The sequence below is a fragment of the Vulpes lagopus genome, chromosome 15, assembly GCF_018345385.1.
Source record: "Vulpes lagopus strain Blue_001 chromosome 15, ASM1834538v1, whole genome shotgun sequence".
Lineage (NCBI taxonomy): Eukaryota > Metazoa > Chordata > Mammalia > Carnivora > Canidae > Vulpes > Vulpes lagopus.
In genome coordinates this window covers 24132656-24160337 of record NC_054838.1, presented here as the reverse complement: position 1 = coordinate 24160337, position 27682 = coordinate 24132656, and the positions used below count along the sequence as shown (strand labels likewise).

The window sequence follows — 27682 nt, the reverse complement described above, 5'->3', positions numbered from 1 at the left end:
ACTCTGACTCAGGCCTAACTCACTCATGCAAATCAGAATGCAAAGGAGGCTCACACCCTCGTGGGAGTCCCCAGACCTGTCTGGGTGTCACTACTGTCCTCTTACATCCCCGTCCCTGCCCCACTGAAATCACCCCATCTCTGGACCTGCCAGGTCCTTTCCTACCCCTGAGCCTTGCCCGCTCAGTTTCCTTTGGCTGGAAGCGCAACCTCCTACTCCTTCCAAGCCCAGCTCTGGAGTGCCCTCGGGAAGCCTTTCCAGCTCTACCAAAGAGAGGCAGTCACATCTTCTGAAGGCCCCTGTGGCTCCAGCAAGTGACCTGGGCAAATTTCCACTTCCCACAGCTTCCTTGAAATGGGGCAAGAGTCTCAGGCCTTGAGATTGTTATGAGGACAAGTGAGATAAAGCTGACAATCTGGCAAGGGCTAGGCATGCAGTAGGCACTTAGGAAAAACGGAGGAAGTGGGAGGGTGCCTGCCCTTGGCTAAGGCTCTGGGCTGCCCTGCTGCTGGACTGGTGGGAATGGCGGGACTGAGATGCCAGGCTGGGCCAGATGGGCAGTGAGGTTTAAACTGTGGTGGGGGTTGAGTGGTAGTCAGAGGACAGAAGGTGAGAGCTTCGCCTCTGGCTAGCAGACCTAAGGAAGGACTGGCTGCCAAGGATTAGTGATTCTGGATGACCGTTAACCTCTGGACTGGTGCCCTTGGGTCAGCCAGGCCCTGGACTCCACTGTGGAGGGAGGGGTGGATAAAAAGGGGTGCAGGCTCTCAGAGTACCCCAGGCCAGATGGGGGTTAGGTGCAGACGGAGCCCCATGAATGGACCAACTAGAATAGATGGGGAGTAGCGCTCTGCTACATGGCTCGGCTTCTGCGGTTTAGGAGCCCAAGCCCAGTGGTTAGGGAGCACTTGCTGGAGAAGGCAACAGGAATCAGTACCTGAAGGTGGGATGTGGTTCATTTGCTCACTGTCAGCAGACATTTTCGGGGGTCCCATATGCTAAGCTGGTGCCTGGTGCAAAAAGCAACATGAAGGGCATCCTAGGCCAGGCCAGCCCAGCTGGGGCTTCTTTTAGGGCTTCCTTTACATCGAGTCACTTCCTCTCTGTGGGTGTTGTTTCTTCATTTGTAAATGTCGCTGCTGGAGCAGGTTGAATGGGGGGGGGGGGCTTGTGGCTTAGAGCTGAGGTGGGATCTTAGTTGGCATAGCAGAGGGGAGCTGGAGGGGGACAGGAGAAGCAGGGGCAGGTGGGATGGTGGGGTGTTGAAGTTTGAGCTGGGCCCTTGAGGTAGGGGAGGAGGGGAACCCCACAGCTTGTGGCCATGCTGTCACAACAGGATGACACTTCCCTCCACTGGTCCCTGCTTCCCTGGGGGTGGAGACTCAGTAATGTGTCATAGCAGCCAGAGGGCTTAAAGCTCCAAACCAGAGCCAGGATTAGAGTACAGTGAGTGTGGCACTTGGCTTGGGCACAAAGTGTAAAGGGAGGAGGGGTGGGCAAAAAGCTCAGTAATCAAGATAATATTTTTAAGCCGTATTTAAAAAACAAATCAAAATTGGTGAGAAAAATCCAAGATAAAATACCAAAATTTTAAATAAAGAGTATTGCCAATTCCTTCTTTGCCTCAGCCTTCCGAATGGCTCAGCAGGGCACTGCTCCAAACTTCTTTTTTCTTTCTTTAAAGATTTTATTTATTTATCCATGAGAGACATACACAGAGAGAGGCAGAGACACAGGCAGAGGGAGAAGTAGGCTCCATGCAGGGAGCCCCATGTGGGACTCGATCCTGGGTCACCAGGATCAGACTCTGGGCCAAAGGCGGTGCTAAACCGCTGAGCCACCCGGGCTGCCCATTAAACTTTTTTCAAGGAGCTGCCTCCTCTAGGAAGCCTTCCCTGACCCTCTGCCCTGGGAGGGCACTGTGGGCTGTTTTCACTGGCTGGATGGTGACTGACCCCCCTCTAGCCTGAGCTTCCTGGAGAGCCAGGCCAGGTCTGAGGTCGGGCTTACATTTCCAGAGCCTTGAATGAGGCTGCCCCAGAGGGGTCAGTGTCGATCTCTGACTCTGCCCTTGGTCTAAAGTCTTTAGTGCAGGAATAGGAACTTGAGGGAGGCTGGGGGGTGGGGTGGGGCTGACCACTTCTGAGGGATGGAAGTGGTTTCCTGTTTCCCAGCCCTGGTCATTCCAGTGTAGTGTTGGGGCCATCACCAGTTGGTGCTGAGCCTTTAAAAGGGTGCCCAAGCTGTAGCTCGCGCTTACTTAACATTCATTATCACTTTTGAGTGGTAGGAAGCAGAGTGGTTAAGAATCCAGAGTTAGGGGGCGCCTGGGTGACACAGTCAGTTGAGTGTCCTATTCTTAGTTTTGGCTCAGGTCATGATCTCATGGTTATGAGATTGGGCCTGTGTTGGGCTCTGTGCTCAGCGCAGAGTCTGCTTGAGATCCTCTCTCCCTCTCCCTCTGCCCCTCCTGCTCCTGCGCTTTCTCTCTCTCTCTCTCTTCTCTAATATAAATAAATAAATAAATAAATAAATAAATAAATAAATAAATAAATAAATCTTAAAAAAAAAAGAATCCTCAGACTTAGACTATCCAGGAGAAATGAAATGTGAGCCACAAGTGCAATTTAAAAAATTTCTAAGTTGTTTTAATGTATTATATTTAAGTATCCAAAATATTATACTTTTGTCAGATAATAAATAGAAACAATAGAGATATTTTATCTTCTTGGTTTTTTTTTTTTTTTTTTGTACTAAACTTTCAAAATCCAGTGTGTACTTTATACAGCACACTTCCATTATGTGGCCACACGTTCAGTGCTTCATGGCCATATATGGCTACTACTGGCTACTATATTAGACAAAGATCTAAACTATATTTAAGCTGCCCATTCCTAGTTGTGCGACTTTGGGCAAATTACTTCTCTATGCCTCAGTTTCTTCATCTTGAACTGTGAGATATGTACCTCATAGGGTTGCTGTGAGGATTCACTAAGTTAATAAAAAGTGCTTATGTACCTATATAGTAAGGACTATTTAGGTTATCTCTTATTTTTAAAAAAATTGTCATTTGAGTAGCACTGCCATTTTTTGCCAGTTCTTTCTGAAGTACTAATTACCTAAAATTTATTTATTCTTATTTTTATTTTTTAAAAGATTTTATTTACTTATTTGAGAGAGTGAGCAAGAGAGTGCATAGAGGGGGAGGGAGAAGCAGACTCCCCACTGAGTAGGGAGTCCTATGCGAGGCTCCATCCCAAGACCCTGAGATCATGACCTGAGCCAAAAGCAGATGCTTAACCAGCTGAGCCACCCAGGCGCCCCTACCTATAATTTATTTTTTAAATACTTTTAAGGGTATCTATTCATGTCTCTCATGAATAAATAAAATCTTTTAAAAATACATAAAATACTTTAAAAACATATACCTTTTTAAGCCCCATCCTAAGAAGTGGTTGTAGAGTCTACTTAAGACAAATATCTAACTGGCAAATTAAAATGTTCACAGGTGCCCCCTAAAGCCATCATGCAGAGCCTAGCAGTCTTCAGTTGACCCTGCCCTGGTGGCCGGAGACATACTGTGGCCCAGAGGTGCCCATCTCCCCCCAATCCCCCTACAGAACCCAGGCCATCCAGGCTTGCTAGTAGCTTGCCCTCAGGGACAGCCAGTTCTTTCTCCTCCTGCCTGGAAACACCCTCATTTGGCTTCCACACATATTTAGGAGCAGAGCCTCTGGCATCTGAGACCTCTGCCTCAGTTGCCCCCCACTCCCTTCACCCCATCCCATGGCTTCCAGCCTTAATGGAGAGTGTCCTGTTTTCCCTGTGTGTCCCCAGCATCCTCCACCTCTCATTGACAGGCTCTGCAGTGTAGTGGGAGCTGCGTCTGCTCCTCTTCCGAGTCCTCTCTGGGGGCAGTTCCCAGCACAGCCCATGCCTATGCATCCCAGCCCCTGTCCTGGGGAGGACCAGAGAGTGGGAGTCCTGATTCCTCTTTGCAATCTGTGGAGCCACCACCTCTGGGCAGGCATGTCTGCCTCTTCACTCCTGCGGGAAGGCCTTCCTCTGGTCTAACCTCCATTGCTTCACCTGGACTCCATTAGGTTCCCTGAACCCTTCCTTCTTCCCCTACCATCTTGCCCATGTCTGGCTTCCTTCTCTTTCTTCCCCCTCCTCCTCCCCTTTCTTCCTTCTTCTCTCTTCCTTCCTCCTCCTTTCCCTCCTCCTGGCATCCAGCTGTTCAGAATGGCTCATGGACTTTCTCCTCCACTCCTGTCCTTACAGGTTCCACCTTGGACCAAGATGAGGAGCAATTCAGAGTAGCTGCTGCCTCTGGAAGGATCCTTAGCATCCTGGGCAGCCCAGCAGGTGAGTCAAGAGTTGGGAAGCAAGGAGCTGGGTTAGGTGTGGTGGGCTCAGCCCCAGCTTTGAAGTAGGGGAGGCTTCGTGGAGGCTTCGTGGAGGTCAGACAGGAGGTCCCAGTTTTCATTTTGAAAATAGGCAGAGAGGCAGGGAAAGGATGAGACTAATGAGCCTCCCAGGAGGGCTTTGAAGGGGTGGGGTAGGGCAGGGACCAATGGGTGGGGTGGGGAATATGGATCACATTCTTATTTATTTATTTTAAGATTTTTTTAAAAATTTTAATTATTCATTGGGTGGAGGGGAAGGCAGAAGGCAGAGGGAGAGGCAGGCTTCCAGTGAAGCTAGCACCTGATGCAGGACTCGATCCTAGGACCCTGGGATCACAACCTGAGCTGAAGGCTGACGCTCAACCACTGAGCCATCCAGGAGCCCCTATTTTAAGATTTTTGTTTATTTATTTATTTGACAAGTTGAGAGAGAGCGCATGCACATGTGTGCACACAAGCAGGGAGAGTAGCAGGCAGAGGGAGAGGGAGAGGGAGCCTCACTCTGAGCAGGGAGCCTAATGCAGGGCTCCATCCCAGCACCCTGGGATCATGGCTTGAACCAAAGGTAGATGATTAACTGACTGAGCCACCCAGGTGCCCCCACATTCTCTTTTAAATTGTGTTCATTTTTTGGAAAGTGATGGAAAAGTTTAAGGCGTAGAAAGGTATAGTGACAGGTAACCCTCCCTCCTTGTTCTCACAGCTACCAGGTCTTCTCCCCCAAGCCAGGCAGTTTCTTGTGTACCCCATCTGGAGGTATTATGTGCATGTGTATGCATGTATGTATATGACTATATATGTGTACATATATGTGCATTTTTAATTTAGCCTAGATGTTTACATAAGAAAACACTGCTCTGCAAATTATTTTTCCACCTAACATCAAATCCTTAATATCATTTTATATGAACTTTAGAATCTGCCTATTGGTAATTTTGGGGGGATTGTGCTTTGTACTTGTTATAGCTTAACCCAGGAAGAACTGATGTCTTCATAATGTTGAGAGCTGGTTTTCCAAGAACATCCAATATATTTCGTTTGTGTCTTCCTTTGGGCCCCTCAACAGCCTTTTTTTTTTTTTTTTTTTTTTTAAGATTTTATTTATTTATTCATTAGAGACACACACACAGAGAGAGAGAGAGGCAGAGACACAGGCAAAGGGAGAAGCAGGCTCCATGCAGGGAGCCCGATGTGGGGCTCATTCCTGGGACTCCAGAATCATGCCCTGCGCTGAAGGCAGGTGCTAAACCGCTGAGCCACCCTGGGATCCCCCTCAGCAGCCTTTTTAAAGAACTCACATAGTTCAAAATGTAGGTTATAGATGAAGATGTAGAGTGAAAAGTCTCCCTCCCACCAGAGGTGGGTTTCCAGGGAAGCTGAGCTTCAGGCTCCTTCCAATGCCCTGGGAGGAACCCTGGCACTGTATGCATGTGGTCATGTGGTTTTGGAAATTTTTACAGAAGTAAGATATTTTTGTTTTTCCAATAAAGTTTTTAAATTTTTAAAAAAAGACTGTATTTGTTTATTTGGCAGAGAGAGAGAAAGAGAGAGAGCCAGTGCATACATGGGGAGCAGCAGAGAGAGAGGGACAAGCAGGCTCCCCAATGAGCAGGGAGCCTGATTCGGGGCTCGATCCCAAGACCCTGGGACTATGACGTGAGCTGTAGGCAGATGCTTAACTGACTGAGCCACACAGGCACCCTTATAATTCTTTTTAAACTGAGATATGATTGACATATGATATTGTATTAGTTTTCAGGTATACAACATAATGATTTGATATTTGTGTATATTGTAAAATGATAAGACATTATAATACCTTTTTTTAAGGGAGGGAGGTGGGAGAGGGGCAGAGGGAGAGTGAGAGAAATAATCTCAAGCAGGCCCCACGCCCAGCGCAAAGCCTGTCATGGGGCCCTATCTCATGACCCTGAGATCATGACCTGAGCCGAAATTAAGAGTCAGACACTTAACAGACTGACCACCCAGGCACCACTCTCATATCTTTTTCTTAAAGAGGGAATCGAACATGTGTCAGCATCAGAACTCTTGAAGTCTGGCTGTAGGTCTGCCCCCTTCTGTCCTCTCAGCCCTCAATTCTCCTTAGAGGCAAGGTCACCTTGTCTCTGATGTATCTTTTCAGAGAAATTTTATGTATTTACCATCACTGTGAACTGATCTCTCTGGTTTGTTTTTTCCTACATCAAAGGCAGAATGTTCTATATACTGCTCTACACCTTTCTTTAACCATTAACAATGCATCTGGGAGGTCATCCCATATCAATATGTAATAATAATGTTTCCTCTTTTTTTTTGTTAAGTAGGCTCCACACCCAGCATAGAGCCCACCTTAAGGCTTGAACTCACAAGCCTGAGATCAAAACCTGAGCTGAGATCAAGAGTCAGATGCTTAACCTACTGAGCCACCCAGGTGCCCTGAGCTTCCTCATTTTTTTAAGACTGCTCAGTATTCTACTACATGACTACACTATAATGTAGTTATCCATTCCCTGTTTGATTGGTATTTGGGTTATTTCCAGTGTTTTGGCATTATACACATCGCTGTTACCAGTCACTTTGGAAGACTGCAGGGCAGGTATTGTCTACAGGTGGCTGGATCAAAGAGTAAAAGGACTCGGGGTTTTCATACCTATTGTGGTTTAATTGCCCTTCCCAGAGGCACACCCATCAGCTGGGCAGGGGAATGCCTCACCCCGTCACCACTTAGTGTGAGGAGGTTAAGTTCCTTTTCGTATGCTTAAGAACCATTTATATTTTCCTTTCTGTATTTTGTATTTTTTGCCCCCTTTTTTTCCTGTTAGGTCATTAACCTGTTTATTTCTAGGTGCTTTTCAGTTTTCAGAAAAATCAATCCTGTGTCTGGGATATGAGAGGCATATGTCCTCTGACTTGTCGGTTATCTCTTGGCTTTGTTTCTAGTGCGTTTTTATCATGCAGGAATGTTTGATTTTTTTTTAAAGGTCTTATGTATTTATTTAAGAGAGAGAGAGGGAGACACACACACACACACACACACACACACACACACACCATGAGCCAGGGGAGAGGCAGAGGCAGAAGGAGAAGCAGACTCCCTGCTGAGCAGGGAGCCCAGTGGGGGGGCTTGGGGGGCTGGATCCCAGGACTCTGGGATTCATGACCTGAGCCACCCAGGCACCCCTGCTTTTTATAGAGTTGAATATTTTACTCATTACATTCCTAGGTTTGTATCGTTTCTAAAAGGCTTTTGCCTCTCTCAGATGATATTTTAAATCCTTTCATGATCTTATTTTTTAAAATGAAATCTTTGTAATTTATCCTGTTGTAAAGTGTGAAGTAGGGGGGTCTGATTTTGTTTCTAGATTGTTCCACAGCTGTCCTAAAAATTTAATAATCCATCTTTTTTCACTAGTTTGAGATGTTACTTTTATTGGACATTAAATTCTTATATGTGTTTAGATCTATTTTTGATCTATTTGTTTTGTTTGATTCATCTGCTCAGGTGCTGGTAACATTTACTATCTTAATTACTGGCTGATTCTCACTCTTTACCTTTCTTTTCCCCCAACCTCCTGCTTGAGAATTTTCCTGGCTCTTCCTGCTTGTTTACTTTTCCACATGAATTTTTTTTAAGGATTTTATTTATTTATTCATGAGAGACACAGAGCGGGGGCTGGCAGAGACAGGCAGAGGGAGATGCAGGCTTCATGTGGGGAGCCTGATGTGGGACTCAGTCCCGGGTCTCCAGGATCATACCCTCAGCTGAAGGCAGATGCTCAACCACTGAGCCACCCAGGCGTCCATCCACATGAATTTTCAAATCTGCTTGTCTAGCTCTTCTTCCCTACCCCTCAAAACTGTGTGGTATTTAATAGGATTCTGCATATTTATATATTAGCTTAGAAATAATATCTTCATGGTGCCTTGTACATGGGAACATACTGTGTCTTTCATTTTTCCAGGTTTCTTCTTTCTGTCTCTTCCTATAGATCTTACACAGTTCTTACTGTTTCTTTTTGGTGTTTTCGGTTTTGTAATGCTATCGTAAATGAGGCTCTTCATCCAGGTTTTCTACCTGGTTATTGCCTATAAATATTGATTTTGTTATATTAGTTTTGAATCCAGCTCACTTGTAAATTCCTTAACTTTTAATCCTATGATTAATAATAATCACTGTCATGAAATGGATATCCTTGATTCCTGACCTTAATGGAGATTTTTCCATTGTTTTCCCATTAAGTAAGGTGCCAATTTTTAGTTTAAGGAAGTATCAATCCATTTCTATGTTAGTGAAATTTTTGTTAAGTACACTGGATATTGTGTTTTATCATTTGCTTCTTTGGTATCTGTGGAGAAGATCTGGTGACTTTTTTCTTTTGATTTGTTAATCACCTTCTCCTTGTATCATCTGTCTCTTGACTCTGCCAGGCCAGGAGCTCTGGAGTGCAGAGATGCGACCTGAGTCCCTACCACCCCGTGTGAGGCTCTGTCCAATGAACAAATGAGTGGATGGCCTTTCCTATGCATTAACCACCTTGGTGGTGGGAGGGGTGCCTCATTCACAGGGCCAGGACCCCAGAGGCTGTGTGATGTTGGCTTCACTTAACTCCTGGAACATTCTGCTTCCTCCAGGGGCATGGAGGTGGGGTGAAGCTCAACCCCTAGACGGGCTTGCACGGGGACCAGCAGGGGGTATCCCTCAACCTAACCCATACTCACTAAGCCCCTGGGCCTGGCCATGAGCTGGGAACTGGTGCCTCAGAAGGAACTGGGCCCTTGCATGGGTCTTGCAGAGGGAAGTAGACGGTATGTGTGCCAGACACAGCCATTGGCCAGCCTTGCAGCAGTGGCCCAGATTGTGGATGGGTCTTAGGAGTGATATTAACTCTGGAGGTACTGGAGGGTGTGCCAAAAGAGATGTGAGCTGGATGCTAGGAGGCCACAGAGGTGGAGGTGGTGGGTTTCAGGCAGAGAGAAAAGCCTGTGTGTTCAGGGATCTAGCAGTATCTGCCTTGCCTGGCATATGGCGCTCAGAGGAGAAAGCTCAAGGACAGAGCTTTGGCATGGGAGAGCCACAGAGGGTTGCTAATCGGGGCACTATGGCCAGGCAGCCTTGCCTCTCACTTGTGTCCATCTGTCTATTCCAGGTCTGGACAGGCCCCTGCTGGCCGGCCTCTGCTAGCAGGAACCATGGCAGAGGCTGGGGATGCAGCACTGTCTGTGGCTGAGTGGCTGCGGGCACTGCACCTGGAGCAGTACACTGGGCTCTTCGAGCAGCATGGGCTGGTGTGGGCCACAGAGTGCCAAGGCCTCAGTGATGCCCGCCTGATAGACATGGGCATGCTACTCCCTGGTCACCGCCGCCGCATCCTGGCTGGCCTGCTCCGTGCCCACACGCCCCCGACCCCTGCACCCCGCCCCACCCTACGACCTGTGCCCATGAAGCGTCATGTCTTCCGCACTCCACCTGTGCCTGCCACCCCACCAGAGCCACTGCCCGTGGCTGGAGAGGACGAGGGGCTGCCCGCTGCCCCACCCATCCCACCCCGGAGGAGCTGCCTCCCGCCTGCCTGCTTCTCCGCCCCATCCGCAGCAGCCCCAGACCCCGTGCTGCCCCCGCTGCCTGCCAAGCGGCATTTGGCAGAATTAAGTGTTCCTCCTGTGCCCCCCCGCACTGGGACGCCACGCCTGCTGGTGAGGTGAGTGCACGCCATCCATGGTGGGAGGAATAGGGGTGGAAGATCCTAGAAAGTGGAGAGGGAGTTTGTGGCCTTTGGCATTGGGGGTAAGAAAGGCACCTCAGTGGAGGGAACAGCATGTGTAAAGCTCAGAGGTGAGAAGCACCATCCGGGGCCACTCTGAGCAGATTGGAGCTAAACTGGGGGGTGAGTGTGGGGGTGGCTGCGGATGGCATGGTGGGACATTCTGGGAATGCCCGGTGGGAAGCCAGGAAGGTTTTAAGCAGAACAGTTGGGTAAAAGCTGAATACTAAAAAGATGACTCTGGGGGCTGGTGAGGTTGGTGGAGAAGGAGGAAGCTAGGTGACTAGCGACAGGGCCTAGGCTCCCAGGAGAGGCAGAGAGAATGGATAGGACTTGGGGATGGCCTGGGTATAAGCAGAGAGGGCACAGGGAGCCACGTGGCATCCATGTTTCCATCTTGGGTGGATAATGATGCTGTTCTTGATCTGGGAGTTCAAGGACAGAAGCATACCCAGGAAGCAAGTCTGGAGTTCAGTTTGGGGCCTGGTGAGTATGAGACGCTGGGAGATGGGAGTACATTCTGAGTCAGTAGGTAGCATGTGGAGGTAACAGTCTAGGATGATGAACTTGCCGTGGGGGGAGCAGGAACTTCCCAGGGCCTGCTGCTTGTGTCCCATCTTCCCCCTGTACTGCTCCTGCCACACGTCCCCAAATCCTGGGGACACTTCTCAGGCCACAACCTACTCACCCTCCCTCTTCCTCAGAATTGTTTTCCCCACTCCTGGCTCTTGGTACTCCTGTTTCCTTGAGTTTCCGCCTACTTCTGTCCATTTTAACCTCTTTCATATATACCCTCTGTTCTTGCCATGTGCTGGGGTGCCCAGCTGGGAGGGAGCATCCCCAGTTAGTACTGGATATGTATTCGGGGGTGTATTGGAGATTATTTCAGTACTTGGACCAAGTCAGCCTAGTCTGGGAAGGCTTCTCGGAGGAGGAAAGGATGTATAGAGAGAGGTCTCCTGGTCCCTATTGTTGGGCACTCTGCTGGGTGCTTCACTTACAAGATCTTGTTTGGTCCCTGCTCAAGCCCTCTGGGGATTTGTGTTCTGTTTTCAAGCAGAGAAACTGAGTCTCAGAAAAGGGAGAGGAGCCCTGGCTGGATCCATGCCAAGTGCATGCTCAGGGAGTCCCTGTGGGGAGGGCCTGGGAAGCTTTCCCCACCCAGAGAGGGGCGTTAAGTAAGGAGGCCTTGCCGGCTAAGCCAGGGCTGTGCTGTTTTGAGGTTTGATTGGTGGAAGCACAAAAGGGGTTTTTGCCTTTCCTGGGCTCACACTGTGCAAGATGGTGCTAGGGTCCCCTAGGAGCCAGGCTCATGTTTAGATTGGAGTTTCCTGGAGCCCTTCTGCCCTCTAGTGGCCATTCTCATACATGCATGAGACTTTTTTTTTTTTTTTTTAAGATTTTATTTATTTGAGAGACAGCACCTGCGTGACAGAGCATGGAGGGAGGGCCGAGCAGAGGGGCAAGGGACAGAGGGGGAGGGAGAAGCTGCTCCAGCTGAGCAGGGAGCCTGACCCGGGATCATGACCTGAGCCGAAGACAGATGCTTAAAACGGGGAGGCCATCAAGCCTTCTAGCCATTTCTGTTTCTTTTCATTCCATCATTATAGAGGGGGCTGAGGGAGAGAGAGAGCATATGTGTGTCTGTCCATCTGTATCTAGGGCTGGGAGTAGGTGAACAAGGACAGGAGGCAGGGCCCTGTCCGTTAGAAGCTCACAAAGGCTAAGGGAGGCAAACCTCTCACTAAGAGAGTGGAGGCCTGGATTCCTGTCTCGGAGCCAGAATACCTGGGGCAGGCCCAGCTAGCTGTGTGAGTGATGAGCAATTGCCCCTCTGGGCCTGTTTCTATTGGGTGCCCTCCTGGAACTAACATCTGTGTTCAGGGGAGTTGTTGGGTAGAGTAAGGGTCCCATCTATGCCCCGGAGTACCAGCCCCAACCCTCAGAGCCTCAGTGTGAACTTAGTCATTTAGTTAGCCTGTGGAGGAGGCCAGGCTTCCATGCTCAGGAGTCTGGGCCCTTTAGCTAAAAGACCCCAAATTTATTCCATGCTGAGAGAACTTGGAGACAGTTATTCTTCACAATCTGGGGCTATTTCTTAAGGCAGATGTGATGGGAGGTGAGCTGCCAAGCCTGGCTTCCTTGTCCTGGGGTCTTTGACATTTGGAACTTTGGATATCTGTAGGTGCTAGCACCCTGACTTGCAAGATGTACAAAATCTTCAAAGCCCAGGACAGAAAAACTCACTGAGGGTGGAGCTTCATGTGTAGGTAACAGGTGAAGGCTGGGCAGGGAGGAGACGGGGATAGAGCCTGACTGGCTCTCCCTCCTGGCCCCTTCTTCTGGATACCAGGCTCCGTGGTGCCCAGCAGAAGGCTATTCAACATGACCTGCTCCTGTCCCCTTTGTAGAGGTCCCTTCTTCCTGATATGGCCTTTGGGTCCTTGCTTACACCCTTTAGTGATAGAGGTCTCACTTTCTCTGTCTTAGGACCTCTTAAACCAGTTCATGTGGTGTCCAAGTGAGCACATCTGCCTGGCTCCCCATCATCTGCCTCCCAGCAGAATTTGGGATTATTTGCTGTGTGTGCATGTGTATACTCTGGAGATAGTGACTCCATGTGAGGGCATGCCTAGCCAGTTTGTATTTGTGCACCCGCAGGGGTGCATGTTTGCACAAGCCATCAAGGAAGTAGTGTGTCTGTGTATTTACGTTTCTGCATGGGTTTTAAGGGAGGCCCTATGTGATCCTAATATGTATATATGAGTGGGGATTTATTCAGTTTCAGTGATTACTTGCTGGTGGTGGTATGTGTGTGTGAGGTCATCAGGGCCTGTGTACACACATGCATGTGCCTGTGTCTCCTGGCCTGGTGGAAACTCCAACAGTGTGAGTCCATTTGTGAATGCATGTGCTGTGGGTGGTGAATTGGTATGTGTGTTATTTGTGTACTGCCAGGTGTGAGCCACTGTGCTGCCAAGCCCACTAGTGTCAGCTCCACTAAGACCAAGATTGTTATTGATTTTGTTTACTGCTGAATCCCCCATACCTGGAACAATGCCAGCTGCCTAATAGGCACTCTGAAAGTATTTGTTGTGTGCAGGAATAGATGAAGACTGCATGAATTTCTGTACTGCCCAGTGCTGAGCATGTGTGCCACCCACACAGACTTGGCACCCACAGAGTGCCTTCAGCACACACTGCACGTTAGACAGTAGGGTTAAGGGACCCCAAGCTCACCATCCCAAATCCCTTCCCACTATACAACTTGGGTCACCCCAGATGTCTTAGAAAGGCAGAGGCCTTCATGGAGGCAGGCAGAAAATGAGCAGGGATGGGGTTGCCACCTCCTTGCCCTAACTGGGTCAGGACTCTCAGAACCAGGCTTACCATCCTGCCTGGCGTGAAACAACCCTACTTCACTCCTCAGAGGGTCTACACCCCCCACCATTATTTAAGCTTATGATAGGGAACTTGTTGATGAATCCAGAAATGCTGAGAAACTTTCCCAGAGTCGCACAGCCCAGCAGAGTGGAAGCCATTGTTCAGACCCTGCCTCCTGGCCTGGGGCCCCATCTACTTAGCCCCAGGTATCATAGATGTGAACCCTCTGAGCCTGCTTCCCTAAGTGGCAGAGGGGTCTTTTCTCATCCAGGGTTCCAGGGTCACTCCACAGAGCCCCTCTCAGATGACTCTGGACCTCAGTGTCCCCCTCTGATACCTGCTAGATGCCTAGAGATACCTCTAAAGAGGAGTATTTGCCCAGAGAGGGCAGCTGCCAGCTGGAATCCTACTGCAAGGCCTCCTACCTGTGCCCTCGACTGCCCTGCAGCTCAGCCAATCCCTCGTCTTCCTGAAGGCTGATCACTTGTTACTGGGGCAGAACTTGCTCCCTTCAAAGAGCCTCTTTCTCAGCCTCTCTGGACCTCCTTTTTGGGGGTGGGGAGGAGCCAGCCAAGGCCAAGGTTTCCTGAGGGTCTACTCTGTAAGGCCCTGCTAGACGGCCCTGGGGTGGCTTGTCCCATTCCAATTTGGGGTTGAGGGGGGGCAGCCTGGGGGCGGGGAGGAAGTGTCTGCCCCAAGGGATTCTGGGTGACTTTTCTCTTTCTCAGTGTTTTCAGGAAGTGTGTGTATTGGCCAGGGCGGCAGGGGGTGGGGGAGGAGGAGAGCAGGAAGCCAAGGGAGACCAAAACTGGATACACACACACACACACACACACACACTCACTCACTCCTGGACAGATTCAGTCTTACACAGAAACACGTACTCAGACAAGTGATCACGGCCCCTGAGAGCCGTACCTGAACCCAGACACCGCCTCAGACACACCCAGGGAGCAGGGGCCTGGCTGTCTGCCAGAGCAGCCCTGGTCGGACGAGCCGCCTGCTTGGGCGCACAGCGCTGTGGAGCGGGAGCCGTGGGAGTCCTCCGGGCCCGGACCTGTGGGCATCTGAGGGTGAGCGAAGGGCAGCTTTGGGCCGGGCTGTCAGTGGCGGCCGGGGAGGGAGGCTCCTTCCGAGGGTCTGTCTGTCACCGCTAGGCAGGGTTTTCTGTGGCCCTCCCTCCACCCCTCCTGGTTTTTCTCTCCGATTTTCTCTTCTTTCACTTTCTCCACATCTTCTGTTGCCCTTTCCTTTTCTCCCCTTCTCTTCTTCTTCCCTCTGCCCTGGGCTTTTCGGGCCTCCATCTTCCCATTAGCCTGTCTCTTGGGCCCACTGGGAGCCCACAGTGCCTCGGTGGGTGTCTGCCTATCGGGGACCTGGTGCTGATCTCAGTCTGGCTTCTCTCAGAGTCCAGTTCAAGGGTGTTGTGGCTGTGGGCAGCCTCCACCTCCCTTTGCCCTCCCACTGAGTCCAGGGTAATAGGGAGACCTGAGGAGGGCTGGTACTTGGTTGGTGTGGTTCCTATTCCACTTCCCTAGAGCCAGTAAAGTGGTGGGTACCTATGATGCTGGCGGGCTGGGTTGGCCTTCCCTCCCCCCAATTGCTGTGAATCCCTAATGAACTCAACAACCCTGTGCTTGAGTCACTTGGGGACACAGAAATGCCTCTAACTGGGTCCTATCTGCATCCAGCCCTGCCCTGTGCCCTTTCCACAGGGCTCAGCAGATACCCACCTGCACCTTCTCCTACCAGGACAACCTTGAGCTGGACCCTCAGGAGGTAGGGGATGGGGTCCATAGAGTCTTGGACCCCCTCGTGGGCCTTGCCCTGTAGCCCTCAAGAACCAGCACAGGCCCAGACCTGGGAAGCATGAAGAGCTGCTGTGGGAGAGCTGGGCCTCCGCCGCCTCCTGCCCACTACAGCACTGCTTGCCTGTGGGAAAGCTCAGTGTAGGCCCAGTGGCAGACATGCCACAAAGGGCCCAACTGGCTGTGTGAGCGTAGAGGAGGGAGCGGTTGAGTGGACTTTCCTGAAGGCATGTCATGAGCACATTGGAGCTAATGATCTAGATCATTGTGGGGATTAAATACAGAAGCCTCCCAGAAGAATGCTTAGCACCTAGTGGGTACTAAGTGGTAGCTGTCGTTCCAGGGACAAGTGCTAAGAGTGGAATGAAGCCTTGGCTGTGAGGGTGGATGCTGGGTTCATTGGGTTCTGCTCTGTGGAGGGATGAGGCACTGCTGTCTTTCTCTAGTGATCGGGATGAGAGTGGGATGCTGGTCATTCATCAAACTCTTCGAAGCCCCCTCTGTGTTGGGTGATGGCATGGAGAGAGGCTGGCCCGAGGGGGCTCACAGTATGTGCAGAGGCCGAGGGGCATTCTGCTGCAGATGACATCTAAGCAACGGGAAACCCAGGAAGGGCTTTCCATGCTGTGAGCTGGGCAGAAGTAACAGAACAGAACCAGGGGAGTGCTGGAGGGGTTGACCTTTGGGTCTCATGATGGAGAAGGAAGGACAGGGATAGTCATGGAGGAAGCCAGAAGCACAGGACTGAGGCCTGAGCCCCCATATAGCCAGGGCACAAATGAGGAAGTGGGCAGATGGGAAGGTTTGCCTCCGTGGGAGTGGGAGGTGAGGGGGAGAGACAGATATGGTCAGATCATTGGGCCTCATCCAGTGAGAGCCCCTCTTCTGCTCCTGAGAGCCTCAGGTTAAGATTGGGCTGGGTCCTTCCAAGGCCAGTGTGACACCTTAAGGGGAAGGTCCTGAAGCCAAGAAAGGATGTAAGCCTGGGTTCTTGGTCCTCTGAGGTCAGTTCAGTGAAGCAAACATTGGTAGACACAACTATACTGAGTGATCAGAAGCATGGAGGCTGGAGGAGCCCCAGGGAGGCCCCAGCCCAGCCGGCAACATGAGAGGAGGCACAAAGTGGTGATGGAGGATGTACCGTTTGGACAGAAAACGGTGTTCTAGGTAGAAGGACCAACATAATGCAAAGGCCTGGAAGTATGCATTTATGGAATACAGCTCAGGGAAGCATGGCTAGAAAGTGAGTAGGGGATGAGTTCAAGGCCAGCCTAATATTCAGACCGCCCCACTCTGTCGGCCCATCTGTCCTTATGGTAAAGCCTGATTCCTTTGGCCATATAGATTGATATAGACAGAAAGATCTAAAGGAATAGCCAGGGGCCACCCTGGGGGAGGAGCCCATGAAGCAGGTTCTTGGCCCATCCTGTGGGATCTGAGCCGCTCTCACTGCAGCCAGGATGAAAAATGCGCTGCTGACCTGCGGGAATGGCTTTTCTTACTGAATTGTCAATAAGGCTGAAGACCAATCAGGGAAGAAACTGAGGCTCAGAGGTAAAGTGACCTGCTTTGCGAGGCCAAACACCGAAGGACAGTCAAGCTGGGATTTGAGCGGGTGGAGCAGGCTCCGCCTGGCTCTGAAGCTCCATCTCTTAGCTGGACTGACCACACATCTCATTTTGCCCAGGACAGGCCCTGTTTATACCTCTTGCTTGGACATAGTTACTAATAGTTTCTCTTTAAACTGTCAGAAACTTTCTGGTTTACACAATTTTTAAAAATATGATCACCCTATGATATGATCACCCTATTCTTACCCATTCTGACTAGGGACCCTCACTTGTTCCCCCAACCCCCATGTTTAAGGTCAGGTATGTGTATTTGCCCAATTCAATAAAACAAACCTTCTCAGGCTGAGGTGCCAGACTGGGGTGAATCAGCCTCAGCCCCTATCCAGGAGTTGCCTGATCTTGCTTTGGGCATCGTGGGGAGAACAGATGTGTCCACATGTCACTTGGATAGAGGGGAAAGGGGCTGAAGGAGCAGGAGAGCCAGGGATGGTGGGTAGGTGGAAGCCCACTGAGGATAGGCCCATTGAGCTGGGTTCTTAGGTACACATGGGCTTTGCAATGGACTGAGATGATAGGGGAGGATAGTGAGGAGGAAGCAAGCAGCGTAAGCAGAGGTTTGGAGTGGGAGGACATTGAGCATGTGCTCCTGTTTGGTGCTCAGGGCTGGGGCCAATCTTCTGATCTAATGGCTCAGAAGTCAGTGGGAAGCATCCAGCTCGGTGTCAGCTACAGATTGGAGCTGAGGCCGCTCTTGGGGTTGCAGACACTGAGTGGCCAGGGCTCCAGCTGGGGTGGGGGCACTCTGTGGGCACTGTCCCTTCCTCTGGGGTTTTCCCACTATGCTGTGCCTTCCGGATACCACTTCTCCTTTCCTGGCCTGGCCCTGACTCAGCATGGCCCTATCCTGTGGTAGGCAGGCAGGGGTCAGCCAGGAAGGTTCCTGGAAGAGGTGGCTAGAGTGAGGCCTAGAGGTCCATGGGGGCCTCCCCTTGCTTCCACTTGCTTGGCACATAGCCATTTACTTGCAAAGACTGTGCTGGAAGAGGAGCTGTTTGCACTGTTCCCTTTTCCCTTCTTGCCATGGTCACAATGGCCTTCAGAGAGAACTGTGATCTCATTCCCTCTTGGATGGCAACTCCAGAGCTGCCTACATCCTGCGTTGGGTGGCCATTGTAAGCAGGCAGGCCTCAGAGAAGCTCTTAGATCCTGGCCGTGGACTCATTTGACATGGTGGTTGGGTTTGCAGGCTGTGGTGCCAGGGTACAAATCCCAGCTGTTGGATCCAGGACAAATTACTTTGTATTTCTGTGCTTCAGTTTCTTTATCTGTAAAGTCGGGATAACAGTAAGCCATACCTTACAGAGTGCTTGTGAGGAGTAAATCAATGAATCCATATAAAGCTATAAAGCGCTCAGAAGACAACTGGGAGGGCACCTGAGTGGCTTGGTCAGTTGGACGTCTGCTGTCAGCTCAGGTCATGATCCCAGGGTCCTGAGATTGAGTCCTGTGTCAGGTTTCCTGCACTCCTTCTCCTTCTGCCTGCCACTCCCCCTGCCTCTCTCTGTCAATAAGTAAAATCTTAATAAAAAAAAAAAAGGGCGAGAGAGAGAAGACAACTGGGAATATATACATACACAGAAAACTAATAAAATTGATTAATCCAGGTACTCATTTATTTATTAATCCCTGTGGAGTGCTAGGCATGCAATAGTGAATAAGGTAGGGGTTGGCACCTGCCTCTGGGACCCCACAGGCCAGGAGACAGGCCTCAGATGGGCAGATCCCTCCCAGACAGTCAGGACAGGGATGGAGGCGGGAGGCAACTGGGTCCTCAGATGGGAGGGCTGTTGCTTCTTCAGCTCTGAGGATGCTTTGTTGCCACCCTCTTCCCCTCCGCACTGGCTCTCAGTCCTGGGGGAGGGCAGGGAAGCACTTGGCACTGCTTGGCATTGGAGGGGCAGAGCCCATCCCCACTTCTTCTGGGTCAGTCTGACTGACCCTGGCCTCACAGCCTGGAATTCTGCTCTTAGCTGATCACAGGCCAGACCCCCCCCCCCCCAAGGTCCCTTCTTTTTGGGGTCTGGGAGGCCGTGTGTCATAGACTGCATTGCCCATCAGGAAGTCTCCAAGGATGTTGCAGCTGACTAGCCAGGGTCACACCCTTGGACCTGTGGGTACTTACTCAGTCTCTAGGCCTTCCTTCACTTTTTTTTTTAAGAGAGAGATTTTATTTATTTATTTATTTGACAGAGAGACATAGAGAATGCGCCCAAGCAGGGGGACGGGCAGAGGGAGAGAGAGAAACAGGCTCCCTGCTCAGCAGGGACCTGATGCAAGGTCCTGGAATCATGACCTGAGCCTAAGGTAGACATTTAACCTACTGAGCCACCTAGGCACCCCTTTCGTCGCCCTTTCATTCGCTTTTCTCTCAACCATGATGGCCAACCTCTCCACTTACCCATCTGTCCCCCACCTACCCATCCATTCAACCATTTACTTGTTTTGTCATCCATCCACCCGCCCACCCAGCATGCTCTTGTTGCTGACTCAGCCGCTTCCTGCACTGGGCTGTGGGGTTAAAGACTCAGGCCTGAAGCTGCCCCTGGCCCAAAGAGACTAACAGTCAAGCAGGGGAGACAGCCTGGTGCAGTGTCCACCAGGGGATCTTCTTAGGTCCAGCTAAACATTCAGGCTCTCAAGAGTACCATAGGCCCCCCTGGCATCCAGTCATTTCAGGAGGGAACAGCTGGCCGCCAGGGTAGCAGCAGGTCTTTCTCTGCTGCGGGGTCCTGGTAGCCATCAGAGCCACCATTCACACAGCTGTCTGTGGTCCCCCCAGGGTACAGCTCAGGGGGAGGGGACCAAGATTCACAGCAGATAGATGCGAGGGCCACCCTGGCTTAGAAACATCTGGACTCAAGGGTCAGATGTTTTGGGGCAGCCCAGGTGGCTCAGTGGTTTAGTGCCACCTTCAGCCCAGGACCTGATCCTGGAGACCCGGGATCGAGTCCCACGTTGGGCTTCCTGCATAGAGCCTGCTTCTCCCTCTCCCTCTGTCTCTGCCTCTCTCTCTCTCTCTCTCTCTTTCTCTCTGTCTCTCATGAATAAAATAAAATCTTAAAAAGCAAAAAAAAAAAAAAAAAAAAAAAGTTTAAAAAAAAAAGGTCAGATGTTTCTAAGGGCATGTCCCCTAATGACCCCACAGGTGTGGTTTCAGGTTCCTACATGGGATGTGCCCAGTTCCAAGCCACCACATTTAGAGAAGCCCGAAGCTCCAGCTTCTCCACCAGGTCGAGAGCCCACCTTCAGTTTCTCCCAGTCTAGGTACAGTGCCTCACTCATTCAAGCCGCTTTTGTCAAAGGCAGTGTTGCCAAGGAACATGGCTGGCATGCCACCTTTAGCAGGTTTCTCAGGGAACAGCACGAGAAAGCTAACTGAAGGTCAGATTCACAGAAAGAGAAAGAGTTTCATTCATTCTTTACCCACATGCGGAGAGGAGATGGTTAGAGCACAGGGTGATAGGGAAGTAGCCATGTGTCCTAGGAAGCACATAGACGGTGGAGTCAGCGTTCAGATCCTGGCTTAGATGCTAGCAGAATGCCTGGAACAAAGGAGGGAGATGCTTTAAAAAATGTCATTTGGAATAGTTTGTTTAAAACTTGTAACGGTGGTGGGGGGGGGACCTGGGCGGCTCAGTCAGTTAAGTGTCTGCCATTGGCTCAGATCATGATCCTGGGTTTCTGGGATTGAGCCCCACATTGGGCTCCCTGTCAGCCGGGAGTCTGCTTCTCCCTTTCCCTCTGCCCCTCCCCCGACCTCGCTGTCTGCATGAGCATGCACTCTCTCTGTCTGTCTGAAATAAAAAAGATCTTTTTAAATAAATAAATAAAGCTTGTAACAGGGGAAGATGGGCAGGGTCTGGGGGAGTGTGAAAGAGGGGTCAGGAAAGACTTTGAGAGAAGCAGAACTTAAGTTTGGAGTCAAAGGACAAGTAGATGTTCTCTGGTCAGAGACCAAGAGGAAGGGATTGCTGGAGGAGGCAAGAGCAGGAACAAAGGCCTGCATCATGGTCATGCCCCAGCCCTTGCTTGCTCTTGCGGTAGACACACACTGCCAATCACTGCCAGGGACACTGGGGCAATGACTAGTCTGAAAATAACCGGTGAGGCGAGTTGCCCACCCACTCTGGTGTTCCTCCTTGGCCCCTGCCAGATGCTGGCAGAGACAGTGGGTGGGGCCAGGCTTCCGGGCTTAGGTGCCTTGTTCCAGCTGTGTCACAACATGCCTCGTCTTGGTTAATTCTCCCAAATACCCTGCCAGTTCGGTGATGTGGTCCCCGCTCTACAGAAGAAGAAACAAGGCTCAGAGACACTAAGTGCTTTTCCTTGGACACACAGGCTAAGCCTGAGGCAGGGTTTCGTCGCATATCAGAGGCCAAAGCCAAGAGACACTCAGCCTGTGGGGAGCAGTGTGATCTGTGCAGAGACAGATACACAGAGCACTTTGGCTGTGGGAGCCCAGGGGGCTCTGAACCTGGCCTTGGAGTTGGGGGAAGGTTTGGGGGGGAGTGAGGTGGTGATAGCAGAGATGAGGGGCTGGTGTGCAAGAAGAGTGTGGTGGGCAAACAAGCATTAGGAAGGATGTATAGAAGAAGGAACTCACGTGCACTGTTGGTGAGAATGCAAGTTGTTGCAGCCTCTGTGGAAGACAGAATGGAGGTTCCTAAAAAAAAAAAAAAAAAAACAACCAACAAAAATAGAACTACCATATAATCCAGTAATTCCATTGCTGGGTATTTACCCAAAAGAAATGAAAACACTAACTCAAAAGAGTATATGCAGCCCTATGTTGATTGTAGAATTATTTATAATAGCCAAGATATGGAAGCAACTAAGTGTCCCTCGATAGGTAAATGGATAAAGAAGATATGATATATATATACATATATATCTCCCACATAATATGGGATATTATTCAGCCATAAAAAAGAATGAGATCATCATGCCATGTGCAACCACATGGATGGAGCCAAAGGCTATGATGTGGAGTGAAATCAGAGAAAGACAAATACCATATGATTTCACTCATATATGGAATTTAGGAAACAAAATAACGAAGACAAAAAAACAGACACTTAAATATGGGGAACAAACTGGTGGTTATCGGAGAGAAATGGGGGCTGGGGGAAATAGATGAGGGGATCAGGAGTACACTTAATCCTGATGAGCACTGAGAAATGCATAGGATTGGCAAATCATCATATTGTACACCTGAAGCTAATGTAACACTGTATATTTAAAAATAGAGGAGTGTGGTGGGATCAGGTGAGTTTGAGGGGTCTGAGGGCACACAGGGCGTGGTGAATGTCCATGTCTGGGGTAACAAAGAAGGTGGTCTTGGCCCAGAGACCCACAGCTCAGGGCCTTAGGACTTGGTTTTTAAGGCTTTGGTCTGTGCCCTTGGTCTGGATGCCCATTTTGATCTGATCCATCCACTTGCCAACAAATGCCTCCTTATCCCTAAAAGCTCAGGTCAAGCATCACCTCCTCCAGTCTTCCTTGACTCCCCAGGTTAGGGTGCAAACCACCCCCCAGCCCATTCTGGCTGGCATCCCTCTTCCAGATTGGAGACCCTATGGGTACATGTGGCTGAAAGCTAGAGCTTTGGGGACAGGTGACCCTGTCACAGCAATGCAGGGCCAGCTCATGGCCAAAGAAGGGGCCTAGTTCCTTTAAGCTTAAGGAGCTTGGGGGATTAGGGGCAGGGGAATGAGGTGAGGGAGGCTTCTGTTGGAATTTGTGGAATGAATGAGCTTTGCTGCAGCTCAGGTGAGCTGGGGGCTCAATGGGTTTGAGTCCTGGCTCTGTCCCATAGTGAGCCAGCCCAGTGGCTCAACTGCCTGGAGCTAACCTCCTGGTGTCCAACTTTTGGTCTCTTCCCAGCCTTCCCTCCAAGGAAGAGGAGCTAGTGTTACCACCACTGTCATCACCTCCCCAGCCAGAGCCTGAGGAGCCCCCGGCCACCTTCCCCCGGGTGCCTCTACAGCCCCTGTCTCCACCTCCCAGCCCCCCAGAGATCCCCCCAAAGCCTCTTCGCCTGCCCCCGGAGTTCGGTGAGTGCCATAGCCAGGCATGGGGTTCCCAGTGTGTAGCCTGGAATCAGGGCCCCTCAAGAGTCTACAAGGATGCAAGGATCAAACTTTCTTTTGGGCTCTGCCACATACACCATGTGGCCTTGGACAGGTGAACATCATTCTCTTCATCCTCAAAATGGAGACGACAGCACCCACCTCTGTTAAGTGCACATGGCAAACTTTTTGAGTTGTTGATGATTTTGCTTTTCCTTGGATTGTCCATTTTTCTTGATTCCTGTTACTTTTTCAGCCTTTTTAGACAGCCCCTGCTCCTGACCCCCAAACTCGCCACCTATTAGACCTCCTGGTCTGGCCTCTCATTTGGCCACCTCCTATTACTGTCCTTTGGGGCCCTGAGAGTATAAATAGCATTTCCTGTCGCATGTGCCTATTTTTGAAAGCCAGGCTGGAGTGGGATCTCTTTTAGGCTGACGGTGGCTTTTGTGAAGCCAGGCCAGGGTTCCCGGGAGGGGAGGCTAGGTTCTTTGCTTCTGAGTATCCCCCCTCTCTCTTCTCAGATGACTCTGACTACGATGAGGCTCCAGAGGAGGGGCCAGGGGCCCCAGCCAGCCTGATGACCAAGAAGGTGGGGACAGGTGGTGATTAGGGTTCGGCTGTCAGAGTGGAGGGTGGGCTGCCCCGCTGCCTTGCAGAACCTGAGGACCACCAGAGAAAGGGCCTCCAGTTCCCAGGGAAGTTTCCTTCCCCCCTTGTTTTCTTGCTGTGCAGAGCTTAGGATTTGAGCATAGGACCTGAGCTCTGGGCCAGGGGCCTGGGAGCTCTGACTTGCGGCCCCAGTTCAGTCTTCAGCCACGTCTGGATGGCTGTGTGTGGCCTCCTCTTTCCTTTGGTGTTTGGAGCACTTCTCCCTTGGAGTGTCTCCCTCCGACTTCCTTTCACTTTCTGGGTTCCCATGTCTTAACTCTCCATCCCTGAGTATTTTTCACTATCCCTTCATCTTTGTCTCCGAGGCTGTCTCCCTGGGTCCCTGTGCAGTCTGCCGGTGGGGGGAGGGTGTGCAAGCAGCAGTGAAAGTGCCGGGTGGTGTGGGGCGTGGATGGAGTGGACCGAGCAGGCGGGGCAGGCCCTGTGTGGGTGTGATCTAGGGCTCGAAGGGAAACATGATGCTGGGTCTGGGGGTGGGGGGGCAGGAGGAGCTCCTGGTGAGCCAGGTCCCACGGGCTGTGCGTGTGGCCAGTCTGCTGAGCGAGGGTGAGGAACTGTCTGGGGAAGACGACGACCAAGGAGATGAAGATGAGGATGACCATGCCTATGAGGGCATCCCCAAGTAAGTGTCCACTCTTCTCCAGTGGTTGTCCTGCCCAGCCTCCCTCCTTTCCCAAGCATGGCCCGGCCACTCCACCTCTTCGGCTCCTCCCTGTGGGAGCTCCCATCCTGGGCTACTTCATTGCCTCTCCTCTTTCGCCAGTGGTGGATGGCACACCAGCAGCCTGAACTCGTCCCTGCCCAGCAGCCTCCTGATCCCCGAGCTCCCACCACACCCCATGGACGGGCTCTCTGGGGGCTCTGCCCCCATCACCTCGGTCATCAAGGCCGGCTGGCTGGACAAGAACCCACCGCAGGGGTGAGTGAGGCCTGTTAGGTCCCACTGGTTCTCTGCATGGAGATGGGGAGTGCTCTAGTATACTGGTATACTGGATCTGAAAACCAGAAGGGCTAAGGTTATTTGAATAGGTCTCTCTCCAGGCAGACTGTAACAATTGATCATCCCCACCAGACCTATGTTTTATTAACCTTAAAATTGGGAAGTTCTACTTTGAGTCTGAGTTTAATCATTCTTGCTGTAGGTAAAGTCCATCTTCTCAGTGACCATTTGGGTTCCTTCCTCCCTTGAACCTGGCTGTTCCTAACTTTATGGTAGTATGTGACTACCATAGAGGGGCTGGGGTAATCTTAGAGCCTCTCCTCTAACCACCAATCCTGTGCTCTGCTTGTCCTTCTGCTTCTGCTTCTCCAGATCTTATATCTATCAGAAGCGATGGGTGAGACTGGATGCCGATCACTTGAGATACTTTGACAGTAACAAGGTGAGGCCTGTGTTGGTCCCTGATGGGACCCCTGCTGATTCTTGTCACTGGATACAGGTGGAGTCCCTCCCCAGACGAGTCCTCACCTGAGCTCCAGTCTGACTCCTTGAGCTGTCTTCCTGACACATTGGCCAGCTGTGGGCTGTGGTCAGGGTCCCTGCAGGGGCTGTCCCTGACCCCCTGTGGAAGATGGAGCTGTAGTTAGCCTTGGTTTCCACTGAGGTTGAAGGAACCGAGGAGGGGCTGGGCCTTTAGGTGCCGCACCCCCACAATACAGCTTCCTTCTCTTCCCCAGGATGCCTACTCTAAGCGCTTTATCTCTGTGGCCTGCATCTCCCGCATAGCTGCCATCGGGGACCAGAAGTTTGAAGTGATCACGAACAACCGGACCTTTGCCTTCCGGGCAGAGAGTGATGGTGAGGCGTGGGGCGAGGAGAAGACTGGCAGTTTGGCCTGATAAATGAGGGAGGAGAACCAGGGCACATCTGCTCCTCCCACATCAAACCCAGAGAGGAGTCAATCCTCTACGACATAGGGTAGAGAAGGGGGCACTCTCCCACTGGCTCTGTGCGTGATATACCCACGGAGTCCTCAGAACCACATATTTCCATTTACAGGGGAAATAGGCTCAGAGAGGCGAAGTGGCCAGTTAGCTTGCACAGCTGGGCTTGGAACCTGAACTTGTCCAAGTCAGAGAACTCAGAGATAGTCAGAGATGGGTGGGCCAGTCCAAATGGGCTTGCTGGCAGAGGCGTTGCCTGAGGAGCCCAGAGCAGGGAACCCTGCCAGGCTGAGCTCAGGCTTAGTTTTTCCCCTTTGCCTGCAGTGGAGCGGAAGGAGTGGATGCAGGCCCTGCAGCAGGCAGTGGCCCGGGCTCAGCTGTCTAGCACTTACCCATTGGGTGTCCGAGGCTCAGAGTTGCCTGACCGGGCTGGCAGCCTGGAACTTCGTGGTTTCAAGAATAAACTGTATGTGGCCGTGGTTGGGGACAAAGTGCAGCTGTATAAGAATCTGGAGGTGCGAAGGGGTCAGCCAGTTTGCTAAACCACTCCCCTTCCCCCTGCCCACGTGGTCCCTTAGCCCTGCCCATTGTTCATGCTGCTCCCTCAAGCCTGCCCCCTGCCCATCCTGCTCCCTCAGCCCTGCCCACCCTGCTCCCTCAGCCCTGCCCCCTACCCTGTGCCTACCTGGTACCTCAGGCCTGCCCCCTGCCCACCTTGCTCCCTCAGGCGTGCCCCCTGCCCACCTGGTCCCTCAGCCCTGCCCCTTCCCTTTCCTCCTTCCCCTGACTGTTCTTAGCCCTGTGCCAGCTACCCTTCCTGCTCCTAGTTCTGACCGTGTCCCCTGCCTGGTCCCTGAGCATTATCTTCCCATTACTGCTCTGCCTCCTGCTCCCTGTCCCTATTGCAACATGGCCCCTGAACCTGGGTCCATTTCCAGATTCCTGAGTCCTCTTTACGTCCTTCCAAGGCACTTTCTAGTCCCTAAGGTATGACCTCCCCTTCCTCTCTATCCCTTCCTGGGCCTTGAGCCCTGCCCCCAGGCCTTGCCCTCACCCCTTCCCACCTACCTGCTAGGAGTACCACCTGGGCATTGGCATCACCTTCATTGACATGAGCGTAGGCAATGTGAAGGAAGCAGACCGGCGCAGCTTCGACCTCACCACCCCCTACCGCATCTTCAGGTAAGCCTCCCTCTGCTCGTTTACCTGCGTCATCTCTCCCTGCCAGGATTCTCTTCTTGCTTATTTGGGAAACTGCCCCTTCTTCTAGGATGGATTTCTCCTCTCCCTTCCCAGCCCTGTCCACCCCCACTGGTCCTTTACCTCCACTCACTAACCTGCTCTACCTCTCCTTTCTAAGAAATCTCACTTTCACCCCTCCCTCCGTCCTCCTCATGCATTGGCTGCCTGTCCCCCTCCCTCCGTCACTCCGAGGCCATCAGCTGCCACCTCCAAGGCACTGTGCCATGCCTCAGTTCAAATCCTATGTATTAGTCAGCTTGGCTGCCATGCATGACAGGATAGCACAACCTGAGGGGTGCTTCAACAACAGAAATTTATTTTCTCACAGTTCTAGAAGCTGGAAGTCCAAGGTCAAGGAGCCATCAGGGTTAGTTTCTGGTGAGGCCCCTCTTCCTGGCTTGTAGATGGCCATCTCCTCACTGCATCCTCACACAGCTTTTCCTCTGTGTGCCTGGAGAGACAGAAGGAGAGGGAGAGAGAGAGAGAGAGAGAGAAAGAGAGAGAGAGAGAGAGAGAGAAACACCAGTCTTGTCAGATTAGAGCCCTACTCTTATGACATTATTTAACCTTAATTACCTCCCTAGAGGCCCTGTCTCCAGATGCATTCACACTGTGGGGACACAAGTCCGTCTATAACATCCTGGGTCACACTACTGTGTGACCCGGGCAACTCGCTTGACCTCTCTGTGCCTCAGTTTCTTCCTCTGTAAGACCAGTAGTCTTTGTGAAACTGTTACCTGACATGGTGTGTGATAATTGCTCTGTCATCACTAGCTCCCTCACGGCTCCGCTGTCATGTTCTTTGCCCTTAGCTTAGATCTC

The 27682-nt window shown here is 51.3% G+C and overlaps 1 protein-coding gene and 1 long non-coding RNA gene across 5 annotated transcripts in view; one reads left to right on the top strand and one right to left on the bottom strand.

Annotated features, from left to right (window-relative positions):
• The window catches only part of ARAP1 (ArfGAP with RhoGAP domain, ankyrin repeat and PH domain 1), a 64670-nt gene that overhangs the window by 13276 nt on the left and 23712 nt on the right, over window positions 1-27682 (top strand). For 3 of the 4 annotated variants that reach the window (XM_041730151.1, XM_041730153.1, XM_041730152.1), the window contains exons 2-11: window positions 4285-4368; window positions 9557-10108; window positions 22878-23047; window positions 23587-23654; window positions 24220-24356; window positions 24498-24653; window positions 25047-25116; window positions 25412-25532; window positions 25943-26133; window positions 26694-26800. In XM_041730151.1, the coding sequence (XP_041586085.1) occupies window positions 9600-10108; window positions 22878-23047; window positions 23587-23654; window positions 24220-24356; window positions 24498-24653; window positions 25047-25116; window positions 25412-25532; window positions 25943-26133; window positions 26694-26800 (1529 nt within the window). In that variant the 5' untranslated portion in view covers window positions 4285-4368; window positions 9557-9599. Of the gene's footprint in view, window positions 1-4284; window positions 4369-9556; window positions 10109-14236; window positions 14629-22877; window positions 23048-23586; window positions 23655-24219; window positions 24357-24497; window positions 24654-25046; window positions 25117-25411; window positions 25533-25942; window positions 26134-26693; window positions 26801-27682 lie in introns of those variants that run through there. The other variant, XM_041730154.1, reaches the window with a different exon arrangement.
• On the bottom strand, window positions 20111-25400 carry LOC121476301. Its single transcript, XR_005983901.1, has 3 exons — window positions 25203-25400; window positions 21598-21657; window positions 20111-20536 (listed from the first exon to the last, which is right to left on the bottom strand). It is a non-coding gene; the product is annotated as an uncharacterized LOC121476301 (long non-coding RNA).